This window comes from Balearica regulorum, chromosome 17, assembly GCF_011004875.1.
Source record: "Balearica regulorum gibbericeps isolate bBalReg1 chromosome 17, bBalReg1.pri, whole genome shotgun sequence".
Classification (NCBI taxonomy): Eukaryota; Metazoa; Chordata; class Aves; order Gruiformes; family Gruidae; genus Balearica; species Balearica regulorum.
Genome location: NC_046200.1, coordinates 8,558,266 through 8,582,849, shown reverse-complemented (window position 1 = coordinate 8,582,849; position 24,584 = coordinate 8,558,266). Strand labels below are relative to the sequence as shown.

The 24,584-nt window shown below is 44.9% G+C and overlaps 1 protein-coding gene across 21 annotated transcripts in view; it reads right to left on the bottom strand.

The window, feature by feature from the left end:
* Positions 1-24,584, bottom strand: part of FBRSL1 (fibrosin like 1) — a 551,083-nt gene that overhangs the window by 56,843 nt on the left and 469,656 nt on the right. For all 21 annotated transcript variants that reach the window (XM_075770082.1, XM_075770095.1, XM_075770098.1 and 18 more), the window contains one exon: positions 2,889-2,934. In XM_075770082.1, the coding sequence (XP_075626197.1) occupies positions 2,889-2,934 (46 nt within the window). The remainder of the gene's footprint in view (positions 1-2,888; positions 2,935-24,584) is intronic.

Below are 24,584 nucleotides of genomic sequence, written 5' to 3'. Positions count from 1 at the left end.
TTCACCAGGAGGATGTAACACCCGGCTCTTGGCAGCAAATGCCCTTGTAACTCTGTGCTGCAGCGACAAGTTGGCTAAACAAACGCTTTTCTGCGTCAGAAAACAAAGACCTGTCAGCACAGCAGATCAGGGATTCTCTGCTTTTATTTTTAATTATTATTTCCTTACACAGAGGATTTAATCTCCTCTTCTCCTGGAAGCTCCAAGTGCCCCATTCACCCTATTTTGCAGCTGTGACTACCGAGGTCACCCTGGGTCAGGACACCTCTCTCCGCTGCACAATAGCGACCGGTCCCCGAAGTGGACATCTACGCTGTGCATCTGTTGTTGCAGATGAACTGGTGTCAAAAGGAGGAGCACCGCCACCGCCGCGGCCCCGGCAGGGAGGGGGCAAAGACCAACGTTACCCAGAGAGCCCCAGACAAAAGACGCTGCTCCTCAGGCCTTTTGTGGAGCTGTGAAATATGGTCAAAGGTTACGTTTTACAGCTGTTCCAGCCTCAAATAAGCAAAACTCGTCTATCTTAATACTTAATTGCATTGCTAAGCTGTTGATCAACTAGGATGGCATAAAACAAATATGCTGGGCCAAACGCATCCCCAGGGAAAGTTTGTGGGAACAGGGGGAGTTGCACCAGACAATGAATCCACTTTATTGTGTTTTAAAAGCCTGGCTACCTTCAATAAAAGCTGTAGCATGGACGCTACAGATTTGCTAGTTAATATCTCTCCAAAAAGGCCACAAGTGTTTACAAAAGAAGGGCGTAGTGCAAATGCCCACGGGAGAGGATGAGCACGTGCCGTGCCGTGCGTGTGCCCATCAGGAAACCACGTCGAGCTAATCCCTCCCCGCGCAGCCACCACGGCTCCAGCCCTGGAGAACACGGGCCTTAAATCAACGCTCTTATCTCACAAAAGGAATTTAAGCCCAACGCTTTGAAAGTCACTTTCTCCCAGCCATATGGCATCAACGAGCCCGGTCGCGTTGGAGTGGCGTTGATTTGCATGTGTAAGAGACAAATCTGGCTCTTGCGTTGTGGGAGCGGTAACAGGGCGAGGGGTAGAATTTAGCGCTGTTTGGGTTTCTGCACAAAATCTCGCTGAAACAAGTTTCTCTCATCTCTCAACACAAGTGCCAAACGCTGAGGTAGCCCCCAGCAGAGCCTGCAGTGATCGCAGCCCGTGCTGATGAGCAAAGCTCCACCGCTACAGGGCCAGGGTAAACGAGAAGTCTGAGACAAAAATCATGGTCTGAACCCCAATCTTCCCAAAGCTGGCAAAGCCTACACCCACAGTACACCAAACAGGAACAGTTACAGGGATATAAACAGCCCTGAACACAGACTTCAAGACAGCAAATTCACAGCCATTCACACATTTAACTTCCTGATCCGGAGGTATTTTGAAAACTCCTGTTGCTGAGCTGCTTTGTGATATGAAGGGGTGGGGGAACTCAGGCTTCCGCATGAGGAGGAGCCAACAAAGCTGCTAACGCTTCAACAGAAGCTCTCCAGCAGATCTCTATGCCGTGCATTTATGCAGGATGGCAAGACTTTTGTTTTGCTGAGGCAGTGCCGTATGGGCAATCTGGTTTACCTTATCAGCGAGCCAAGGCTGAGAGAAATGTTCTTCCCCACCATTTGTTTAAACTTCCCTCCTTCCCCCAGATAAAGCTGCATACTTTTGTAAAAATATCTGCAAATGTAATAACATAATGGGCTTGTCATCGGTTTCCACATTTGGAACTGAAAATCTGCAAAGCTTGGAAAGAAAGAGAATTCCTAATACTTACCACTGCTAAAGAGCCCAAGCTATAAACCGGGCCTGGATCCAGGTGATGGAGCACACAACCACCAAAACGCCTTTCCAGGGCCAGCACCTACTCCTATACAACTGCACATTATTCCTTTCTTGGCCCTCTTGAAATAATGCAAGAAGGTTATTTCATCACTTCTTATTAATGGGTCTCATCTCCCCTCTTCAGGGTATTTGCATGTCCCTAGTATTCATCATTGCTCTGAACTGATCTTACTCTGCATCTCAGTGCTGGGAACGCTGCAGAACAGCCGCACATCCTGACAATTCATTTGGAGCCACACCGCCAACCTCCTCGCATGATGAAGTGCAACCATTCCGAGCGTAATGCCTTCCACCGCGTACCACGCTTTGCCCTCCAAGGCTGTCTCTTCAGTATTTTTACTCAGTATCCCTCAGTATCAGCGAGATTGTCCCTGGGATCACACCAAACTAGAGTAGCCCTGCTTTACGGCTGTACTGAGCCCTCAAAGGAGGGCTTGGTGTATTTAGAGATATATCACTGTACCTCCCAACAGGAATCTGAACTGGCGCAGTCTCTTAGCAACACCCAGCGCGTATCACAGGTAACTCTCAAGTAACAGTAATAGTGGGAGCTGCGAGCTGAAACCCTACAACGCGCTGAGCACCTTCCACCTCGCTTTGGAGAGCCGAGACGTACGACACAAACGCTCTGTGCGCACTAGCAGGGGAGGGGTGTGCAAGCCCTTGTCAGGGTAACACAGATAACGCCAAAATATTGATTTGTTTAAACGAAATGAGGATTTGATTGTATTAGAGGGAAAAGCATATCCCCTACAGTAAAGGCTGATTTCTCCTTTGTCAGTAATCCTTCTCCCTAAGACATTTGCTACAAATCTGACTGGTACGGAAGAAGTCCCACCCCACACTGAGACAAGGCAGCTCTAAATTTTAACTTAATCATCACAAGCCTGTAAAGTCTATCTTTATGACAATGTGTGTGGCAAAATTAAAGGCGCTGGCAAAACTGATGTCCTGATATTCACATGATACGAATTCACGACTCAAATCTCTTGCTCCAAGATAAGGAAAGCATTTCTCCAGATCACTTACCTTTATTTGCTGCAGGGGAGAACAGCTTCTCAGAGCCTACAGAAGCCTGAAAAAGAAAGAGAAAAAGAGGGTGAGTAATAGTAAAGGAGAATTTAGGAAGGCTTGCTCACAAAAACAGCTCATAAAACAAGTCGGTTATCTGTAGACCTGCAATTACACATTGCACCTGGAGGGTGCAATGTTGTGCCATTAAAGAATAAGCATGCATCCTAAGAAGATGAAAGCAAAGCATATACAAGTACTGTCCTGATCTCACCCAACGATATCCTCCTGTCTCATTTATTTAGGCAGCCATGCAATGCACAGCTATTTTATCCACGATTCCTCATATAAAAAACAAAACCAGTGAAACTGCTATCAAGCTGAAGAAAAAAAAAAACACAAAACATTTCAAAGCCTCTCTCATTGAAAATAAGCTCATTTCTTGCTGAACATGCAAAATGTAATTTGTGTATTGAAAACACAAGTTGCAACTGAACACATCCGTATGAAAGAGGGTGTTATTTAATATTATGCCAAATGATAGGTACATGCTGCTATGCACTTAGTTGAGTATGAAATAAAATGACTTCCTCTTGGAAGAAGCCTGTCTCCTTGCAAACTGGGTTGCACTATGCTATTTGAACTCCACGGCAGTGTATTTGTGCTCCTCACAGCTCTGGGAAATAGTTAAAGAAATCCAATTAACCTAAACCTTGTAAACAGCTTCACGATAATCAGGGTCACTGGGTTACAGACAAGATGATAATGACAGGCAGGGAAAAAAGTCCATTCATCGTAAATAAAGCTTTTATGAGTTAATTTGATTGCTTCCTTCCCTCCCCCCACTGATATCAAACAGTCAACCTATTTCAGCATAAGCTTTTCCTCCTCGCTATCTGATAAAATAGCAAGTAGCCTGTACAGAATCAACGCTGGTCTGGGAGCAGGGAGCACGATCAGCATCACTACCATCTTCGAGATAGCTGAAAATATCATCAACGTTTGGCGCTGACTGCTGCATGAATAAAATGGGGTGAAGTACAAAGCTGAACAGCAAAAGATACTGGAAGTGGGAAAAAAACCTTTCTCCCCTGGCTCTGCTTTAAAAACAATAAATTAATTCAACACATGGCTGAACTAAGTTGATTTTCTTTTTGATTTTATTGATTTTATTCTAAGGTGCCTTGGGAGATTTGCATGATAAAGAACACTATGAATTGTATTACATTGTTATATATTTTAAACGCCAACTCAGAAGGAAAAAAACAAATAGTAAAATGCAAGAAGATCTGCATGAGATATAGTAAGAAGCAAAAAAGAGTGATCTTTTAATGTTATTTCTAAGGAAAGTGACACGGCAAGCACTGAATGTCTTACTTAATGCAAATGCATAAAAAAGAGAGGGAAAACAACATGAAAAATAGGTTGAGGCTGAGACACATAGGAAAGAAATTCTGAATCATGTCCACGACAAAGCTGCACGTGTAGCTGTGGCATGTATGATCATTACACAGCTCAGCAAAAGGATCCTAAAATCTTAGGGAAAATCAGTTACCTGCACGATCCCTTCACTGCATGGATTAAAGAGAGGAAGAACCAGGATTAAACAAGGTTTTGCCTAGGCTGGTTTGCAAAGAAAGTGTAACAGTGTCACACAGCAGCAACAACAGTGGTGCATAAAACGTTTGGCAGCCAACTCTGAATTTACAACCCATTGTTAAGAGATTTTTCACTTATAATCAACACAAAGTCACCACGGATGCAGAACACATCTGCAGGCTCTGGGAACTCACCCATACTAACAGCTTACACAAAGCCAGGACCTAGCCTCAAAGCACTCCATAAGCACTAGGACACGTGGCAGGTGGATAAATAAGATTCCCCCATTTTATAGGCAATGAAACTTCGGCGTGGCTGGCACTAAAGCCCAAGCAGTAAATCGGCAGCTGAGCCACAAACGCTGAGTGCCGGTTTCTGACTCCGGGGTGCAGGGTGCGCAGCCCACGAGAGGAGCCCGTTGGCCGGCAGCCTGCTCGGGAGAGCTGCCCATCCCCGGGGTGCTGTCTGGAGCAAGCCGCCGGCTACAGGACCCGCTCCGGCAGCGGCAGCCACCCCAGCTGGGAGAGGCTTTATGCTTTCCCTGGTCTGGAAAGCTGGGTGACGCCGCTTTATGGCAACCACCAGCTCACTCCCTTCTGCGTAATTCAGTACCGAGGATTTAATATAGACCGGCACTGTTTAATCATGAGCTAAAGATCTCAGAGGTACAGGTCCAGACCATATAAAAACAATGTTTAAGGAAGTCAAGCAAGAAAATAACTTTTAAGAGGAAGACAGACGGAACACTGCTCAGTCTCCTGATATCAGTATGTGGCACCACCTTTGACAATCAGAGTCAACATTTACAGAGCAGCGTTTTCAACACCACAGCCACAGTTTACAGACACAAACCTTCACACCTAGGATTTACAGTAACTTTTGCTCTCACTTCTGGTGATTTCTAGCTCCAGATCTGAGCAGTTTTTGGCATGAGCACCATTCTGAAACAGTGAATGCCTGTGCTATAGGATATTCTGCAAACTGCTGTAAAGGCAGGAGGGAAGCTGGGGCAGGAAGAGCCTGAATACATCATTCAATTCCATCAGTCACCCTTTAAAGGAAACATACAATAAAACCTATGTGTCTGAGGGAGCCCGCTAATGAGTGAAAAAATCCAGCAAACCAATGCATCTGCTAAAACAAGTCCCCTCCCAAATTTTCTGCTGTTTCAAGCAAATCATTTGCATATGTTTAAGAAGGGATTAAAAAAAAAAAAAAAGTGGAATTCTTCCCTCATGAGCAAAACCAGGCATTTAGAGTCCTTTATGTGGGTGGGTTCAAACCATCCCAGGAAATCACACTTTCTTGATTACAAAATGAAACTAGAAGTTTCCTTTTTTCCCCCTTTCACTGCCTCCTGCCTGTCTCCACCTAAAGCACCACCTCAGGGACGAGGGCAGCTGGAGCAGCTCCCTGCACTCCTTGAGTCTTTCACCGCCCCCCAAATTCCTTTTTGTTGCTGCAAAACAGCAGAGACATGCCCAGCCTGAAGCTCGCTGACAAAAGACACCTCTAGCCTTCCTTGTACATTTGCTGCTCGTCTCGCTCCCCCACGGAGCACCACCGCAGAGCCCAGGACAGGCACATTTTCGTAAAAGCTGCTGCTTGCAATGGCCCACCCTCACCCCCAGTAATGACCTTTGCATTTTAAGCATATCTAACATCTGTCCCAAATGAGAAGCACGCACAAATGATTTCAGAGAGCAGCACGGTTGCTGAGCTAGCCTCACATTGCTGAAACTTTTCAGACCCAGCACCCTTTCGGCAATACGCTAAGCCTTGCAGGTCCCCCTTTGTGGTTTATTCAACAAAGTTAGCAATTCTCTGCCCCATTTTGATTTTCTTTATTTTCTACATGAGATCTAAAGGGGAAAATGTCTCCACCCAGTTCTGTGACAGTTTGAAACCAGGCTGAATACGCTGCAGAGAAAAACAACATTTCTACCCTTTTCTGCTTTGTGAAGAGCAAGCAGAGGAGTGGTGCTCCGGTCCCTCATCCTTCCTCCCCTTGAACCCAGCACGTATAAACACTGATTCAATTTTCAGCACTAAAAGCTTAGCAAAGGCAGCTTTTTCCTCAAAATGTAAGGTGGTAACCAGAAAGGATGTAGCACACCCTCTCCTCTGAAGGTGAACATAATGAAGTCCGTGCCTCATTCATCCTGGTTCCCACTAATCCAAGGCAGCTGAAAAGGTGCAAGAGCTCTTACAGATTAATAATTTAATGATTATATATAACAGAACAACATCATCTGACAGAGACAGCATTATAAACTACGTCAGGCCTCAGTAATTAACTTTTTTTTTTCCCTCTTTCTCTGTAGCCTATAAAATGGCTAACAGGGAATAAACCCTTTCCTTATCACCAACAACAGAAGCTCTGTGGATCTTCACGCAGTCTCCTGGAGCACCGAACACCAGATCCAAGCCTGATACTTCAGGTGCCTGATCACAAGACACTGGGAAGTTGCTAATACGGCTCCAGTTCTGGTGCACAAGGAGGAAGAGCACGTGGCGTTAAGGACCTGGTACGTGTACTTTTGTACGGGGCAAAAGTCAAGGATTCCCTCCAAACTCGAGTCCAGTACAGTAGGCAGAAGGAAAAGGAGGCAGTAAAATACGGTTTACATTTTATTTCTGGATGGCTGCCTATCTTCTAGACAGCCAAGAGCCTGTCTCAAGAGAGACTGTTTTCACACTGTTACTGAACTTAGCAAGCACTAAAAAGCTCTCAAGAAAACCCTTCTCCAGGAGATTTTCTAACTAGAAGTGTTGGTTACGCTTAGAGAAGCTTTCAGCAGAAAGCATGAACGCTACCTGAAAATTTTGGATCAATTTTCATTCTTCCCTTTGATCTGTTTCCCCTGCTTTTACCTACCACTCCGATGCCACTTGATTGCTTGTCTAGCAGAGAATTTCAGCGCATGTCAGTATTGCTTTACTAGTTTCCAGTTGATTCTGTAAGTCATTCATACCAGAGCCCTTCATGCAGTAATATGAGAACAATAACTAAAACAGGAAGGTATTGTTTGGGTTGTGATTCTTCTATAGGAAATGGAAATTGATACATCTGGAAAGGTGCAAGAGGAGCCTAGGAATCACACACACACACACACAAGAAACAAACTAAAATTCACCCTTAAGACCAAGAAAGTATTCAACACATTCCAGGATATAGAAGCAACCCACAGGTAACACTGCCTGCATTGTGAGGGGACGTTTCAAGGGAACCTATGGTCTTTTCAAAACCAGGATTATTTTTGGATGGAAATCACAGCTCGATTAATAAGACAAAAGAAAAGTTAGACCTGCAAGTCAGTCATTTCATGCACCAACACAGGAAAAAAAGCTGGAGTAAGAAGGACATGAACTACCTTTCTGTGACACCTTCTAGGAAAACCCAGCACTGTGGTACACGGCTGGCTGGGACGGAGCACAAGCCAGCTGCGTGGGGGATTAAGCAGGAGGGAACAGGATACACACCAAACTGCCACAAATCCACACTGCATTTTGTGATTATCTCCCAACAGCAAAGACATTCACCTGTCCCCTTCCCTTCGAGAGCCTCACACAGAATTTATAGCCTGGGCTTTCAAGAGGGCTCAGCACTCAGCAGCTGCCCTTGGGGCACCAACCCAAGCAGAGCTACTGAGCATGGAGCATTTCCGAAAATCCATTTAGATACCTGAATGGTGACCAGGTTGTTCTGAAAAATCTAATTGCAGCTGATGGTCAGGATCACTTATGAAATTCTGGCTGTTCATGTACAATGCAAATAAGGACTAATAATAAATAATATTCCCTAAGCAAGAATGAATGCCAGACAGATCTCCAGCTTTCTAGGAACAATCCTAAAACTTGAGTTGTGCCCTTAGCTACACCGTAACACATCACAGTGAAACACGTGGCACAAATACCCCAAACAGGCAACTCCTTAGTGAAATGGCAATGCCTCAAATGCCCCAGATGCTTGTAGTTCAATTTTGATTCAAGGCCATATCTAGGAGGTACTGATGGGTCTTCCATATCTTGCATGAAAGTTCACTCTACAGAAGGTCCACTAGAAACAAAAAGTTTCTTGGACTGTATTTTCCTACAGCAACATACTTGTTTAGATTCCCACCTCACATTCATTTAGCACATGCATATTCAGTACTGCCACAGTCCTGGAAAGGCCCTTTCACAAAGCACTCCTCTCTTCGTCACTTTTTCTTCCAAGAACGCTTATTTCTCTCAGCAGTTTATATAACCATGGCTATTTTTTGCAACAGCCCCTTTGAGAAGCTAGCACGAGTCTGGGAACAGAGAATTAAATTAGGCCATAGAGATCCTAGAAGCAGAGATCACTGGTCCCAATTCACCGCTGAATTACACTGAATTTACGTGATGGCAAACGGAAAGCAAAGCAAAGTGGATGCTGACTGGAAGGCACCGAAGGAAATGCTGTACAGGCAGTTTGATTCAGTTAGTGCAGGGCAAGGGGGAGCCAAGTCCATTGCTTTTCTGCAAGTTCAATGTTATGGTTTTGGTTTGGACCTTCTCTTCTGGCAACACAGCGATAAGCTTAAAATAACACCATTTTGAATCCAGAGCATGTTCCTCATCGCTTTACAACCATTTTGGGATAGATCAAACTAGTTTAGATTAAGCAGCAACTGTAATTCTTAAACATACGCTGCTGCGGTCTGTCGGCTTATTGCACAGATGTGCCTCTTACGGTGACGAAGGGTGACCTAATGCTCCGAAAGCAGCGGGATGCCTGACCTACAGCATGTCTGCTATCAGAGCCTCAGGGCACGGGCTTGCTAACTCCTCTTCCGTCTCTCCTCAAACCATCCCTCCAGCCCCTGGAGAATGGCTATAGCCCAGAGTTTTCCCCTTCCTATTCCCTCCGTTAGCCATGCTTTATGATTCATCTTCCTCTGAGCAGTTGCTGTCTCCCAAAGGAAAAGATCAAACTCCCTCTCCTTCCCAGCTCAGCTCCAATAAATAAATAAATACATGCACTGAAAAAAAATTTAGCAAAGGAGGGGAAGGGAGGAAGCTGGGGAGTTCCTGGGCCTCACCAAGGCTGGTCATACAGCTGCAAAACGTCCCTCAGCTGTTTGCAGAGACACTGACCAGAAAAGAAAATTTCCAGCTGTCCTTCATTAAACCCAGCCAAAATACTTGATTAATGTTATTGTGCCTGCATGCCCTAATGTAAATGAAGGTGCACTTGGCCCGTATCTCAGTATCCTCCTCCCTCAAACCTCAGCTCCCAAACTACCAAAACCTACCTTGATTTTATACTCCTGGCTATTTTCCATTCTGACCAGCACTGATTTCCCCATTACTACACGTTTGCATACTCCACAACCTGGCTTATTCCCACCAAGCAAGGGCCTGCTTATGATTAGCAGGAAAAAACCCAAAAAGCAGACTGTGAAGTAGATGTTGCTCTCTTTCTCAGATTGGGTTGTTTTTACTTCTGTGTTCATGGGCAACACCATTGACTTAGCTTCTGGGTAGTCCGGTCCATGAATGGCATCCAGAGGATAGTCCTCTCCCGGTGTCCCTGCGTCCGGCTGCACCTCTCGCCGTAGCTCACAGGCAGCAATGTGTCCACGTTAAGGGCAACTGACACATGCCCCAGCCAGCGATACACTTATAAAAGGGCTTTGTGTGATCTGTTTTTAAACGTCTCAAACAACAGGGATCTCAGGCCTTTTCCTGAGAGCTGACCCCCTCCTGAATGGGCAGGCTTTTCAGCCTGGACTTCCACATTTAAAATTTTTCCAGTACCCAGACACTGACCTAGGCAATGCCAGACCTGATCAGCTTTTGCTACAAATGCAGGGGAAAACCTGCCTACGAGTAGGAAAGGTTGGGAACGCTGTGTAACATAGTACTATAGTAGTTTGTATTACTGTCATTACTGCTTGAAACTATCTAGCCAGACTATCTATTTGGCTGGGGTACGGGTTTTTATTCGCACTAAATCAAATAGAATGGCGAGTGCTCTTTGCAGAACTACCTAAAACTTCTTACAATTCAAAGGCTGCATTGTCGGAAGAGTGATGGGGGAGAGCAGGGACTGCACTGCCAATGACAGGTGGCAGACTGTTGTTTGGTACCTACCAAATTACTCTGCTGCTCCCCGGGCTGCTTTGGCATTTCATTATCCCAACTCTCTCCTGGAAGGATGCGGACATAAATTCACACCTCATGTCCTGGTTTCCGTCAAACTGAGTAAGAGTGCAAATGCTGGCACCAACTGGGAATGCCAAGCAGGGCTTGGCACGCTAGAACAAACTCTCAGCTGTGGTCTTTGCCAGCTACCTGCATTTATCATTGTAATGGCCTGCCAGACAGGACTTGGCAACCGATGGAGGGGGGCGGGAGGAGGAGGGCCAGGCTCTGCACTGCCAAGCAATTCATTCCTGTAGCTCCTGCCATCACTGTACCAGCAGGGCAACCTTCATTTTATTTTATCTTTTAACCAATTACGTGTCACCCAAATCCCACCTGCAGCCTTCTCCAACACAAATGGCTATAAATCACAGTTCAGAGACCAAGAGGGTTTTGCAAGACATTTGATTTCATAAAAAGGTCACTGTCTGTCTGAGAATTGCTGCAGTTCAAAAACATACTGAATAACAACCTGCACTGGCAGACAGGGAAGGAACCGCTTCCATGGTCTGTTGCGTGTTGTCAGATAATATTAGAACAATTAGGGAGGCCAACAATGGCAGAATCATTAGAATTCAGCTGAACCAAAGAGCTGATGCAAATTCAGTGAAATATCTGCTCCTTTCAATTTTTGAAGAAAACATTATCAATTCAATAAAAAAGGGAAAACCAGAAACATTCGATGTAACCACCCTGAACAGGTAAGCAGAATACATGCCTGCCGTCACTGCAACCTGCTCCAGTCTGCCTAGGTATTTCAGAACTTTACACCATGCTTTGCTGTTTCTCAGACCACCACACTACTCCGTGGTCTCAGACCACTCAGGATGATCTGCTGTTTAGGGGAAATGCTATCCTGCCATTCTTAATACGTATGCTGGATACGTAGCGGACCCTGTATAGCACCTTATGTGAACCATATCACAGCAAACATTTGGGGACACTTAAAAATCACTTGACACTGATGCTATTCTAGACGCCCTTTGTGTCCATCCCTTTTTTGCAGATGACATGTCCTGCCAGACAGCCCTCTGACAAATCGCATCAAATTCTCTGAAAAGGATCAGGCTAACTGCAATAAATACATGAGATACAGAGAAGATTGCATTGTCCTCCTAGCCCGGACCATGACATACAACACACAGACATCCCTCCAACAGAAGCTCCCAGTTACGGATCCAATCCTGATGTGGCCCTTTCCAGGACTGGGGTTCAGGGAGCTTATCAGGAAGGCGGCTCTTGTCCGCTGCTATTGAAACTTGCTGTATTACCCGCAGCAACCTCAAAGGAGTGCCTCTGCAGAAGGCTCTTTTGTTGTTGTTGTTTCTAATTCACTGCTCCAAAATATTTCTTGGCTGCATCCCAGGGCTGAAGCCTTATCTTCCCATCCCCCCAGCAGACACACAGCAGCTGCGGAGGCTTATCACGGCTGCCTGTCCACTGAGTTTACAAATTAACACCCTATCGAGGCTGCACGAGGGCTGATTAATCAGAGAGAGGCAGTCTGAGGGTCTTTATCACTGTAAGCGGCTGCTGGGAGAGAAGTCACAAATCTCTCAGGAGGCCGGAGATGCCTTACAAATGAACGAGCAGGAGGCCGGAGAGGAGGAGGGTGCAGTGGTACGGGAAGCAGATATTTTAGAGATAGTCGTGGTGGAGGTAATGGAGCAGTGGGAGGGGGCGAGCTGCAGGCAAACACCAGTACATTATGACAGCTAAAAAAAAAGATAATTAACAGCCTATACCTCATGATTCTAGCTTTCCCTCCCCGGGCTATAATTTAGCCTATTGCTCCTTTGCTCCAGAGGACAATAAACATTTATTATGTTAAACACATAACTGTGCTGCACAAAAGCACCGTTCTTTCTCAGGTCCACTCCTTTCACAGCTGTGCGACCCAGGAGGAGGATGGGGCTTCTGAAGTGGGCTCCCCTCTTATGCAGAAAACGACTTGGTTGGATGCAAAATGCATCCCTGGCTTCACCCAAAGTTGCAGCATGCTGGGTGCACTCATACTGAATGTGAAGGCAAATCCCAAGAGACTGAGACCTCTGAGACAGCTCCGCTGGCCCACCAGCATCTGATACCCAGCGTAAGGATGTGCCTGGGTGCGGGAGCATCGCCAGGCTGGAGCAGCTCCTGCTCCAACTACAAAGATCGTGTGGCTCAGGCAGGCTTCACCACCTAAGAAGTATCTCCTCTTTTTAATTCAGCAGTCTCGCTAAGAGGTTTACTGTACTGGGAAGTATTCAATCCCGGCAGAATGACGTGCAGGAGAGATTCTTATTACAGTTGCGTGAATCGTACTGGAGCAGCCCTGGCCCTGCCCACTCCGAGCACTTCATGCATCGTAATCGCGCAGTGATTTAGGAGATTTGCCTATTTGAGCGGACTATGGTTTGGGCACTGCTCTTCTTTTACTTCAGTGCTAGTACCTGCTGCAGCCCTCCAGCCTCATCCTTGTGCCAAGACAGTGCAAAATAAAGACCAAGGGAACTCACACTCAAGAGATTTAAAAACTAATACATCTTTAAAGGAAACCAAATTAGGCATCTGTCTAAATTTGTCAACGTTCATTTTGTATTTTTAAGTTTTCAAGTTTAATTCTTGCAAACAAGACAGTTGGATTTTTCCTTTAAAAAGTACCATATATGCTAGCTGAGATTCTCACGCAGCAACATGACTCCAGAAGGTAAAACTTTTTACGCTACCAACATGAAGACATTCATAAACAAACACTGCAACCACCTCCTGCCCAGTCCTTTCTATTAACACAGCAGCAAACAATTCAACGAATAACCTCTGGATAAAAATGTCATTCACTGCAGCTTTACCACCAACAGTGCCGGGCTTGTGCGTGATCTTGGGGAACGTCCATTCCCATTTTGCCCACGGAAATTGCAGAAATACAGAGGAGGACTGCTACAGCCTTACTGAACATCTTCAGGCTGGCTCTTTTCAGACAGCACCGGAAAGCAAAATCAAACAAAAATGAATGATCATCTGCCTTCTCTTCCTCTCTTGATCCAATGAGAAAACTATTTCCTGAACCACCCAGATTATGGGTCTATGAACCCTTGCAGATGCCCAAGTTTTAACATTAGCCATTAGGTTAATTAGAAACGGGCAAGTAGATTCTGAATATTAGTCCAGGAAAGGAATGACAGCTTTTTTATTTGAAAACTCCCTGCCAGGCCCTGTGAAGTAGGCAGCTGCAGAAGGTCTTCTCATAGCTCTCCTGCTCAAACAGACACCAGATTGATTTGAGCAGGGCTGGACCACCACTCATTATGTTCAACAGACCCAGGGGTAATCAAACGAAGAAGCTACAAGGCGATGATACCTCCCGTCACCCCAATCAGATAACAGCAACTCTATACATGAAGGAAACATCAAATATTCATTAGGTAAACAATACGAATGTGGTAATCCCGAAACACAGTGATATTTTAGAAGCGGTCTCTCTGGTGTTTATCAGATTGACTCTTTTAACTTCATTATCAAGTCTGCCCATCAACCCTTCTCTCTCTCACATCCTCTGTTTCTACATTTTAGGGAAAAAATGTTTCTGTTGGACTAGCTGTTCCCCACAGCTCTGTTCCTGCATGTGCACACCCTCACCTGCAACAGAAGGCACACTGCAGGGTGCAGTAGTATTTAAAGACCCAACAGACGGGATTAGGAACACCTAAAAAGAGGGACCCAGGACAGCATATGAATTTCCCTACAAACGGAGGCTGAAGGAAAATACATGGAAGAAAAACTATAGTTCACATCTGCAAAGCATTTGGCTTCCTACCCCTCACTCGTTCGAGGGCAGTGGAATGCACTCACCTACTTGTTACAGAAAAGGGGCTCCAAGCATTTCTCCTCTGCTCTACAGTAAGTCGAGGAAGTAGCTCTCATCATTATACTCTGATTAAATATGGCATTAACTGACCTCATCTTCTGTGCAAGAAGGCGGTGAAGGGGGCAGTCCACCATTTGCGGCCGACATATAATCTGTCTTCTCCAATTAGATATGCTTTGCAACAAGTGTGGTGGATCCATTTATTTCCGTACTGCAATAATGCAGATAAATCCAACTTTGGCTTCAGTCCCACTGCTTTCAAAGCTGGGGCTCCACATTTCCAATCCTTGCCCTTATTTTTTTTTCTCTTTCTGCTGCAAAATGTCACCAATTTACTTTAGCCTGGGGGCCCATTTCGAGTTTTACCGCTAATATACGAGAAATGCATTTTTCAAGCTGTTACCACTTAACTGTACTGATATCAGCCACTCAGGGGACACAATATTGTTTACACATCCTGCTCTATGGAATAAGCACGGATGCCAAAACTCTGCCTGGGTTGTGAAGGAGACGTTTACTCTCTGTTTTATGAGATTTCCTCGATTTGTGGCTGTCTCAATGGTCGTAAAAACAGCTGTAAATCAAAAGAGCACCACAAAATTGCAATAACAACTGTCGAACTCGGCTCTAAAGAGCATAACTCCCAGCAACAGAAGGTGGAAGGCTTTTTTCTGATTTAATACCAGGTGTGGGGGAGCCCTAGCAAGTCTACGTGCAGCACCGTGTCTGCCCACAGTCACCCACACACCAGTTCAGCCCAAAACCTCTTTTTTGGCTGCTCCCCTATCGCTTGCCCCTACTTTGCCCCACGTAGTCCCTTCCGGCCTCTTTCCTCCTCTTTTCTGGAAAACAGAAGTCTTTTTCAAATGCCTGGAGAATGCTTATACAAATAACTGCTGAATCTACAGCCCTGTTTAAAGCATTAAAATAGACAGAAAAGTCAGCCTGGTGTTCAAACACGACTGCGCTTTGAATTGTGGCTGCCGTGCACAATGGCAATGGCTTTAGCAGATTACCTCAGCAAGAGCCCGTCGCCTTGTTGCTGGCCTACCCGAGAGAGCCCAAATTCCTGCACAGTCTCTCAGCCCAGTTTTTAGGGAGTGGAGTGAAGGAGGAGAGGGCTGGTGAGACATGAGTTATTAACAACCGTCTTCTGGGAGCTGATTCTAGCTAAAATGGTTCCAGAACAGGCAGCTCCATTTGCTCTGACAGTCTCCAGCGAGGACTGGCCAAGCAGCAGATGCACGAATTCGAAAGTTTCTGTGACTCTGTGCCACTGGCTATGGTCCAAACCAAAGAGAGAGTTTCACCCCGTGGGTAAAACAGCCTTCCTGGATTTTTCCATGCCCCATTCCAGTTGCTTTCGCAAACAATCTTCTCATCCTTGTCTCCAAAAACCTAAAAGACTCTCAGTTCCTGCATCTCACTGCCCTCCCAATGTAAGACTTACTCAGCCAACAACTTCCCTCACCGCCTCGCCAGCTCCCTGAGAAATCAGCTGTGGCACCGACAGCCACGCTATAAACCCCGGGCCAACCCTGGGCCCTGCCCAGCCTCTTCGTGCCCTCCGTCCAAAGCACGGAAATCTTTCCTGGCCTCACCAGTCAGGTCTTCATTCTCTTTTTCAAGTTTCCTCTTAAATCAAACTTCTTTCATGGCATTTAAACAGCCTAATGTTGTCCCTTACAGAAGGAGGTTTGTGTGTGCATAAGCCAAAGTATGTGAAGAAACGGAGAGGGAAAGTTCACGGGAAGTAGGTTTTGACACTGCTCGTCTCAGTTTCTTTTCTATCATCCGCAGTAGATTAAAATACACTTGGGTTCTAGTACGTTACTGTATCTGTGCCTGGTGGTGTGTTTTTCCAGATGCATATCCTAATTATGCTCTTCAAGCAAATGCCCCATGGAGCAAGGTAGTAGAAGAGAAAAACTCTTTACAGTCACCATCATGCCGTGATCCATTCTGGACAGGAACTCCCTCCTGCATTGAGAGGACAATTTAATTTCCATGGACCACATGATGCGAAGGGAAAAGGACCTACGTTCTTTTGTCTGAGCCCCACAAAGTGTCAGCCCTTCTTTTCCCATTCTTCTGGTAGATGGGTACATTCACTTTCTTGAGAAAATCCTCAATAGACTGGAATGGTCTTTCACTTCCAATACATTATGCCTCCCTGCTATAATCTTTTCCTTCTTGTACAATGCCTCTTGACTTTCCTTTGGCTCTTTTCTTTGTACTCATAAAGGAAAAAATGCAATCAGAGAGACAAAACAAAAAATCCCCCAAACCCAAATGAACAAAAAACGTCATTCAAAGCCTTTGCCGATGATGTTACTGGCAACTCCAGTTGAGAAACCATCTGTACAGACATGAACTGATCTGACATAGGGAACAGCTAGTTTTATTTCAAAAAGCTCTGCGTTCTCAATGTTCTGGGTACAGGAACTCTACAAGCCAGCTGAAGCTAATGGGGTGAATATGTGATCAGCTACACCCATACAGCTCTTCCAAATTTATTTCTTTTGTGCTGCAGCAACGATCTGGGTGGGGTTGCAAAAAACATTAAAGCAGTCAAATATATACCATGCCAACTGCTGACCACAAAACCAGGCCATTTCCTCATGCACAAACCATAAGAAACTTCTCCCAGTTACTGGCTTGTATCAGTAACCAACTATTTTCAACAAAAACATGGTTCTGTGTGCTAAAACTTACTAGATTTGGAGTCTGGTGAGTCTCAAGAAGGATAGAAGGCTGAACTCTAGATGCATGCCTCATGCTGGGAAGGTGGTGTAACTCTAGCAGGCCAGTCCATCAAACAGCAGTTGTTATGATAAGGCATAATTGCAGGGCAATCACTAGGTTTATTTTCCATATGTGCTGATATGATTTTGCCCGTAGTTTCATTTGCCTGGGGTGAACAGTAGATGTCTGCCAGAGGTTTTGCATTCTAAAACCTTCTGTGTTTGCTCATGGACCTGTGAACAAGCAGAGCCTCACTGACCCAGCTTTGCTCTTCTCCCTTCATGGTGACGTCTGGGGGAGATGTTTTTTGAGTCATTGGCTAATGCTTGCCATGCTCAGCCACCAACTGGAGAGCTTCCAGGACACTCACACATGGCTTGCCAAAGGGCCAGGTTGGCTCTGGACAGAAGGAAGCTGACCCAGCTGGAAGAGGGAGAACATCACTGTTGTGTGTGTTCAACCACCAGCTTTGCACAGGAGATGCTTTTGGAAGGAACAGGAGAGCAAGCTGCACTTGACCTCTCTTTTGCCAACTATGCGCTCATTTGCCAAGACAGCAACAACTCTATTCAGCTGCCAGGTCATTAACCCCCCCAGACAACTGTCCCTTCAGGAGCCGAATCTCGAGCTCCCGTGGCTCAGTCCTGGCTGATCTCCCCTTGGCCTCTTAGTGACTGAAGCCCGTTCCATACCTCTCTTCAAAAGCTCTGCAAGATCTAATAGCTCATTTCACTGGAGCTTAATTTCTTGAACCAGAGGCACAAATGCAGTGTTATAAGAAGTCTTAGCGATTTTAGCCTAGACATGACTGTGCCTGCTTAGTAAGATGAAAAGCCTACGGTGAAAAAAGAGGCAGAATAATCCTGCATGTTAATACAGAGTGACTAACACCTTCCTGGTGACAATCTCCTTGTACTCACTGCAGAGGGATGTGGGTAATGATCCTCCAGAGACACTATCTTGAAAATGCACAAAAGGCTCTGATCAGACCCCAGCATCTTCTGATTAGCTTAGTGAGAGCAGTAAAAGGGACATCAATTTTCTAGAAAGTATATTCAGAAAAGCACTTGATCAAATGCTTAGCTCCATGTATGTGCTTAATCTCGCTGTAGCTGAAGCACTTTCCTAAACCAACGCCTTGTTTATTTCTTCTGCAAAAAATAAAATGATGGAAAGGCCTTCAAAACTAAAAATGTAGACTTGAATAGTCAACAGTTTAGGAAAATTCTGATGAGGCTCTGAATTTCTGTGGCTTTCAGCTCATCTGTAAAACAATCTGGAAGTGCTGACTTTGGCAAATGAGAAGAGGAAAGAAAGACAAAATAAAGAGAAATAACCAGAGTGGATGAAGCTGCTATCTTATAGTAAAGACAGCCTAGATTAGTCCAAAGCAAATGTGTGTACCTATTGTTGGGTATACTCTTCCTGAGGTTTATTTTTTTTGTTCTTTTGCTTTCCTAAAACATACCAGATACACCTTGACAACTCTGGCACGCTGCAGCCAATCCATCTGCTTCTCTGCATTGGGCAGACTGCAGAAAATGGAATTTTTCTCTTCCCATTTGCCTCCCAGTCTTGTTGCTGCTGCTCCCCACTAACACACTCACAGCTCCTTCCCCTGCTCCCCTGGCTGGTGACTGATTGCTGGACTTGGAGCAGATGGCTGATGGAGCCGGGACTGCTGTTTCCTACGCACTTCAGCGGTTCCAATCAGACCTCGGCATCTCCTGCCTAGCTCTGCAAAAATGCAAAGCAAAAGGTGCAGCAGTTCTATACCCAATGAGTCAAAGCCACTTTTTAAGCTCATTTAAAATACATATTTTACCAGGTATTTCTCAAAATACACAATCGCAAGTGCACAGAGTAAGAGCAGCGAAAAAAAAATCTAAGGCACTTAAATAATTTGTATTTTTAATTCCCCCCCCCCCAAAGTGTCTATTCCAACTTTATCATTTTGGACAACACAGTTTTGTGCAAGAGCACATGCACAACTCTACAAGGTTGACTAAGCTCCCCTTTAACACAACCAAGGAAATGTTTGGTTGCCTATGTCCAATCCAAGCTTTACTGCTGTATCTCACGGGAAGAGAAATGCAAAGAAGTCAATCCTTCCACCTCTACCTTAATCTCCAGACAAGTAATTCCAGCACTCCAAGTCCTCCTCCAGCAACACAGAGCAGCCTGAAGCATGTTCTGAGCTGGGTACTCACAAAGAACCACTGTGTTGTTTGTTGTCTTTATTGTGAACACTTCAGGGCAATGACCACCTTTAATTTGTGCCTTCCAAAACATCAAACATGATATTAAAACCTAAGAAATAGTTGTGTTTGTGCATGATAACCTGAAGGCTTCTTTGCTCTAAACCACTGCCAGCATGTACAGACAAAAGAAATAATGTCACCCTGCCTCCAACGCTCCCAGCCATCACAGGCAATGCTAACCACAACTTTGCTTCTGCTCTACGTTAACGTTTCTGTGCATTACAAATAAGCACCTCATTCAAAGATCTCTCCCCAGTTTATTTCACTCCAAAAAATGAGACAGATGGTAGAAGACAGAGGGTTTTACAGTAAGGGGTGGGTGGGGTTTTTTCCCCTTCATTTGTTCCCTATGCTGTTTCTTATCCTTGGGGACGTGGAGTTTCTTTTGATAGCACTGTGCTGCCTAATAAACAAGCATGCAAGCACAGCCACAAGTATATATCTATCATCAAAGAGCCCTTCTTGTCTCCACTCCCCACAAAGTTGATTAATGATTACGTGTTTAACACATACATTATACATGGGAGGGGGAAACGAAGAGGGTAAATCCAAGTCCTTGTATACATTTACATATATTTACATACATAAAGATAGCAAAGGAAAGCAAAAGAGGGCCATTCCCATTGGGAGAAAAATCCATTTTGGTAAACATACCTCCTCATCCCCCTTTTTAAAAATACAAAGGCAAAGGGAAGGCTCTACCTGGCCCAAGGAAGAAACTAAAGAACAAGCAAACGGCCTTGTTTGGTTCCTGCAGTTCCATCCCAAAACGAAATGAGTAACTCTGCTATCAGCAGTCAGATTAGTTTTGGTTTGTAAATGTGATCTAACAGCCACAACACAGTTTAAGAGAAAGGAAAGGGGTTAAAGTTTTAAGAGTGCTCTTGGTTTGTACTATTAATTCATACAGCTAAAATCCCAGTTAGGCAGGCAATAAATTAGACAATTAATTCAATTGTCTTCCTTATGTAGAAAGAAAAAAAAATTATCTTGTCACATCAATCAATAACGAGAGATACTGTGAGTGTTTCATGGACTGCAACCTGGGGTGACTACAGATCAACCACAAAGCCAGGCCTGATCCTTAAACGCAGACGAAGAAGAGATGTAGCGCAGAAGGGTACAATATGGCAAACTTCCTTCTACATCCTTCCAGGCTGAGCCAATCCTTGGACCTGGATAACTGCCCATGTAAAATAAAGCAGCCTGAAGGCTGCTTTAATCATGCTGACTGCCAGTGGTCTCAAGCAATTGTTCCAGCAGCTGGGGGACCAGCGCCGTGGTAAAGGACTCCCTTGACAAAGTCCCTTCTGGCAGCTGGGACAAAGCTGGCGCTGAAACCGCTATTGTGGCTCTTCGCTCTCCGAAGCGTCCTCGTGCACAGTTAATCTTCCAGCCACCCACTCTGTTGGTTTTCAAACATCTTTGCAAGGTTCTGATTTAACACCGCTCCATTTGCAGGGCACTGTCGTAGCATGCTAGTGGCGGACAATCGCGTTTGGCATTAATCTCTGCTGAACCAATCTACGCTGGCTTTCTGCTGGTCCAGCTCCACCAGTCGCAGCCACGGCACGAGCGCTGGCGAAGAGAAGGCACAGGGCAGTGGCCACTGACAATGTGTTTAAAACGTACTTGCCCAACATCAGTGCTGAAGAGTGGCAGGGATAGACCGGGGAAGCAACTGGACGAAACGTTAGAAAAGGACACCTCCCATGCACAGGTCTGGTCACAGCCCTGAGGCTGCGGCAGCTGGATGGCCAAAGAACTCACCTACCTAGAAAGTACAAATAAGGAACTCTATTTTTTTCCTTCTTTTTCACATCATAACCTTTCGACTCTGAGTCATGACTGCTGACCCTATGACTTCACACTTTCTCTTTCCATACAGCACCGGGCCTGAACTAAAAACAAGAAGCTGCTTTCTTCCACCTGCTCACTCCTTATTTCAAATATAAACACAATCAAAATACAACCAGTTTATTAGGATTAGACAAGTAGACAAGATTTGCCTTGAGTTTTTCAAATAGAAAAATTCACAACTGCTCAGGAAGCTGCAGCTAAGAGGCTCCATTTAAATTCAGACAACCACCAGCGTTCATCATCTTGCCTGTATCCCTTCCTTTGCTCCCTGATCTCTCCATGTCCTTGGTCGTTTCAATACGCTTCACCACACCACGAACTGAAGCGGATATAGACCATCGCCGCAAACACATCATAACATAAATCTGCAGCAGCCATTGTAAAGTATTAAGTTAATTTGTGCTGAAATGAAGCAGTCCAGGGGGGAATCAGTGTCACGATGCACAGCAGCACATCCTTCTAGCATGCGAGGTCACTGTGTATCAACACCAGCTGTAGGACTGGGACTTGCATCAGCTCAGCACACGTGTCTTCCAGGGCACATTTTATCACTGCTCCATGTAAATACAAACATACTTTTTTTGCATTGCAACTGCAACATCTTGTGGTGGATATTTCAGATCTACTACCTGGGCTACAGCCAGGAGATCTTGTCTTTATAATGGTAAAATAATAAAGAAATACAGCTCCATCAAAGCACTCTTGGTTCAGCTCCATTAGTACAGACCATATACCTGATCTCAGCCAGTGCTTATTTGTTTGGAAACCTGAAAACCATCTCCAGCACACAACAGAAAGACATGCATGGTAAAAAAATAACAAGCACTAAGCCATCCTCTCCCAATCTAGAGGTTTGTAAGCCACATCTGGTTTGTCTAAGTTGGTATCTAGTTGGCCTCCGAACCAGAGAGCTTGACTTATGACAGGAGAGGTAAGAATTCAGTTTTGATTCCAAGACAGGGAAAAAAGTGTCACATTAAAAATGTCATGGCTCAAGTGAGATGTTAGCATCGTGTCCCTTCTACCTCTCCTTGGCAGAGGTCCAGATGGAAGTCACAGTGCTGTCTCTCAAGAGCAGCAGTTGCTCATGCCCAGTGTTTATTTGCTCAATGAAATGGGTTATGGTGTCAAACTTCTGCTAAGTGAGCTATGGCTGAAAGTCCTGCCTGCTTTATTGTCTTGCCTATGTCCAGGGGTTCGAAAAGTGCTAGAATGAAATTCATTTTTATCTTCACTACTTCTAGATTTCAAGTTATTTTATTTCTAAACTGACAAAATGAGCAAGATAGTCACTCTGGAGACTGTTCAACAACACACGGCCAAAGCCTCAAGACTATCTGCCATCTCCGAGTAATGCCTCTTGCACAAGTCTGTGCCAGCAGAGAAATGACTCAACTTGCAGACTCTGAGGAATGTGGGGTTGAAGAAACCACGCATGCAAAAAACTGTGATTGCTCTTTTGCACCTTTTAAAGCAGGGATATATCACAACAAGAGACTCTTGCTAACTGAAGAGCGTGCAAGACAAGGAAAGAACCACCGTTGACTATACAGGTACCAGCACTCCTGCACCCGGCTTGACAAGATTACGGTCCCAGCTCAAGTGATACGACATTTTTAAATCACAGAGATTTCGAACTATCTTAGACACAGATGCCATGAAAATATGAGGCATGAATGGAAGATCTCCAAACACCGTTTGAAACAAAGATTTTGCTCTCTGAAGTAATTTCAAGGCAGTTGATATCTTTGGCGTGTCGTTTTGCCAAAACATAAAACCCACATAAAATTGCAAGTGGGATAAAGGCTGTCTTCAACCTGCTTTCATGTAGGTAGCCAGGAATGATGCCCCATAGTAATCACACCTAAGACATCTTTCACCAGGCAGCAGTGAGAAGCAGAACATGCGAAAACAAAGGGATATATCAAGCTGATGCGCAGAGAAGGTTTTGGGTTACCAGGCTCAAGGTTTGGGGTTATTTCACCTTATACACAGAGACAGGCTTGTGAGTTCACGTTAAACACACAAAAGAAGAGCAGAGTGATCAATCGGTAGTTTCAGAACTTGCCTCAGGGGGAGCAACGTGGGTGAGTACATTGTGACCAAGAGAGAAGCACATTTAACCGCACGCCCGGTGCCCAACCCCTTGCTTTGGGGAGAGCGCTAACAAACGCACGGGAATAACGTGTTGTGCTGCCAGCGCGGCTGTATGGCTGCCTCTCTTCAGCCATGCTAACCAGAGCCCCAACAAAGATTGCTGCAGGGACCTTCTTCACTACATAAAGAGACAAACTGAATACATGAAAACATGGGAGAGGGAAAAAAAAAAATCACATCAGACAGGAGGAGCAGAAGTTTCCCTGCTGTTAGTGCCTTGGGTGGGCAGTGCTGTACACCAGAATGAAATGAAGGCACACTAGTAAGAAATAAGGAGCATAGAATAGAGCACCACGACTGAGATATTCAAGGACTGAGCAAGGTTTAAAGCTCACAGATTACAGCAAAGTATAATATGACAGAGCCTGCAAGCTTCTCCAGTACAGAAGTGACTCAAACTTTGACATTTTGACTTTGAAATTCTTGTTCAAATATGAGTTCCTCTACAGCTACAAAAGCAATGAAAAAGCCCCATAGCCACGTCTCAAAAAACCCCGATCTGCAGCAGAGAATATTCCCCACCATGTTTGTAGAGCACCCAGTGCAGTGAAATCCTGGCCTGTCACTCAGGCTTTCAGGTACTACTATAATGCAAGTAGTAATAAAAAAACACCCCTTCAAATAGCAATCTCGAAAAAATGTTACCCTTGGTACCACAGATACCCCTAAAATAATCTCCACCATAAATTGAAAATGTTACCGTCGCACCAAGAAGCACTGGAAATATTTAGTGCTACTGTTATCAACCTAGGTTTAGTTTCATTAGTAGTCCAGACATGTAGTAATGAAGAACCCATTCAATTCTCTATCTCCGTTAGTGGTACACTTCATGGGCTCATGGAAAGCACACATAAAACCGTTATCTCTGACAGGGATGGACACATGTGTGCATGTCCCAGATTTGGAAATTGCATTGCAGCGAGCGCAGCCTTCATGTCACTCAACTGCATAGCTTAGAATTTTACATTTTAATTTTTTTGATGTCTGGGGAGATTAAAATGAGAACTGGCAGCATGTGCAAGGGATACTGCACTTTGAATGCGTTATCTATAGTGATTCAGGCTTCCCGGA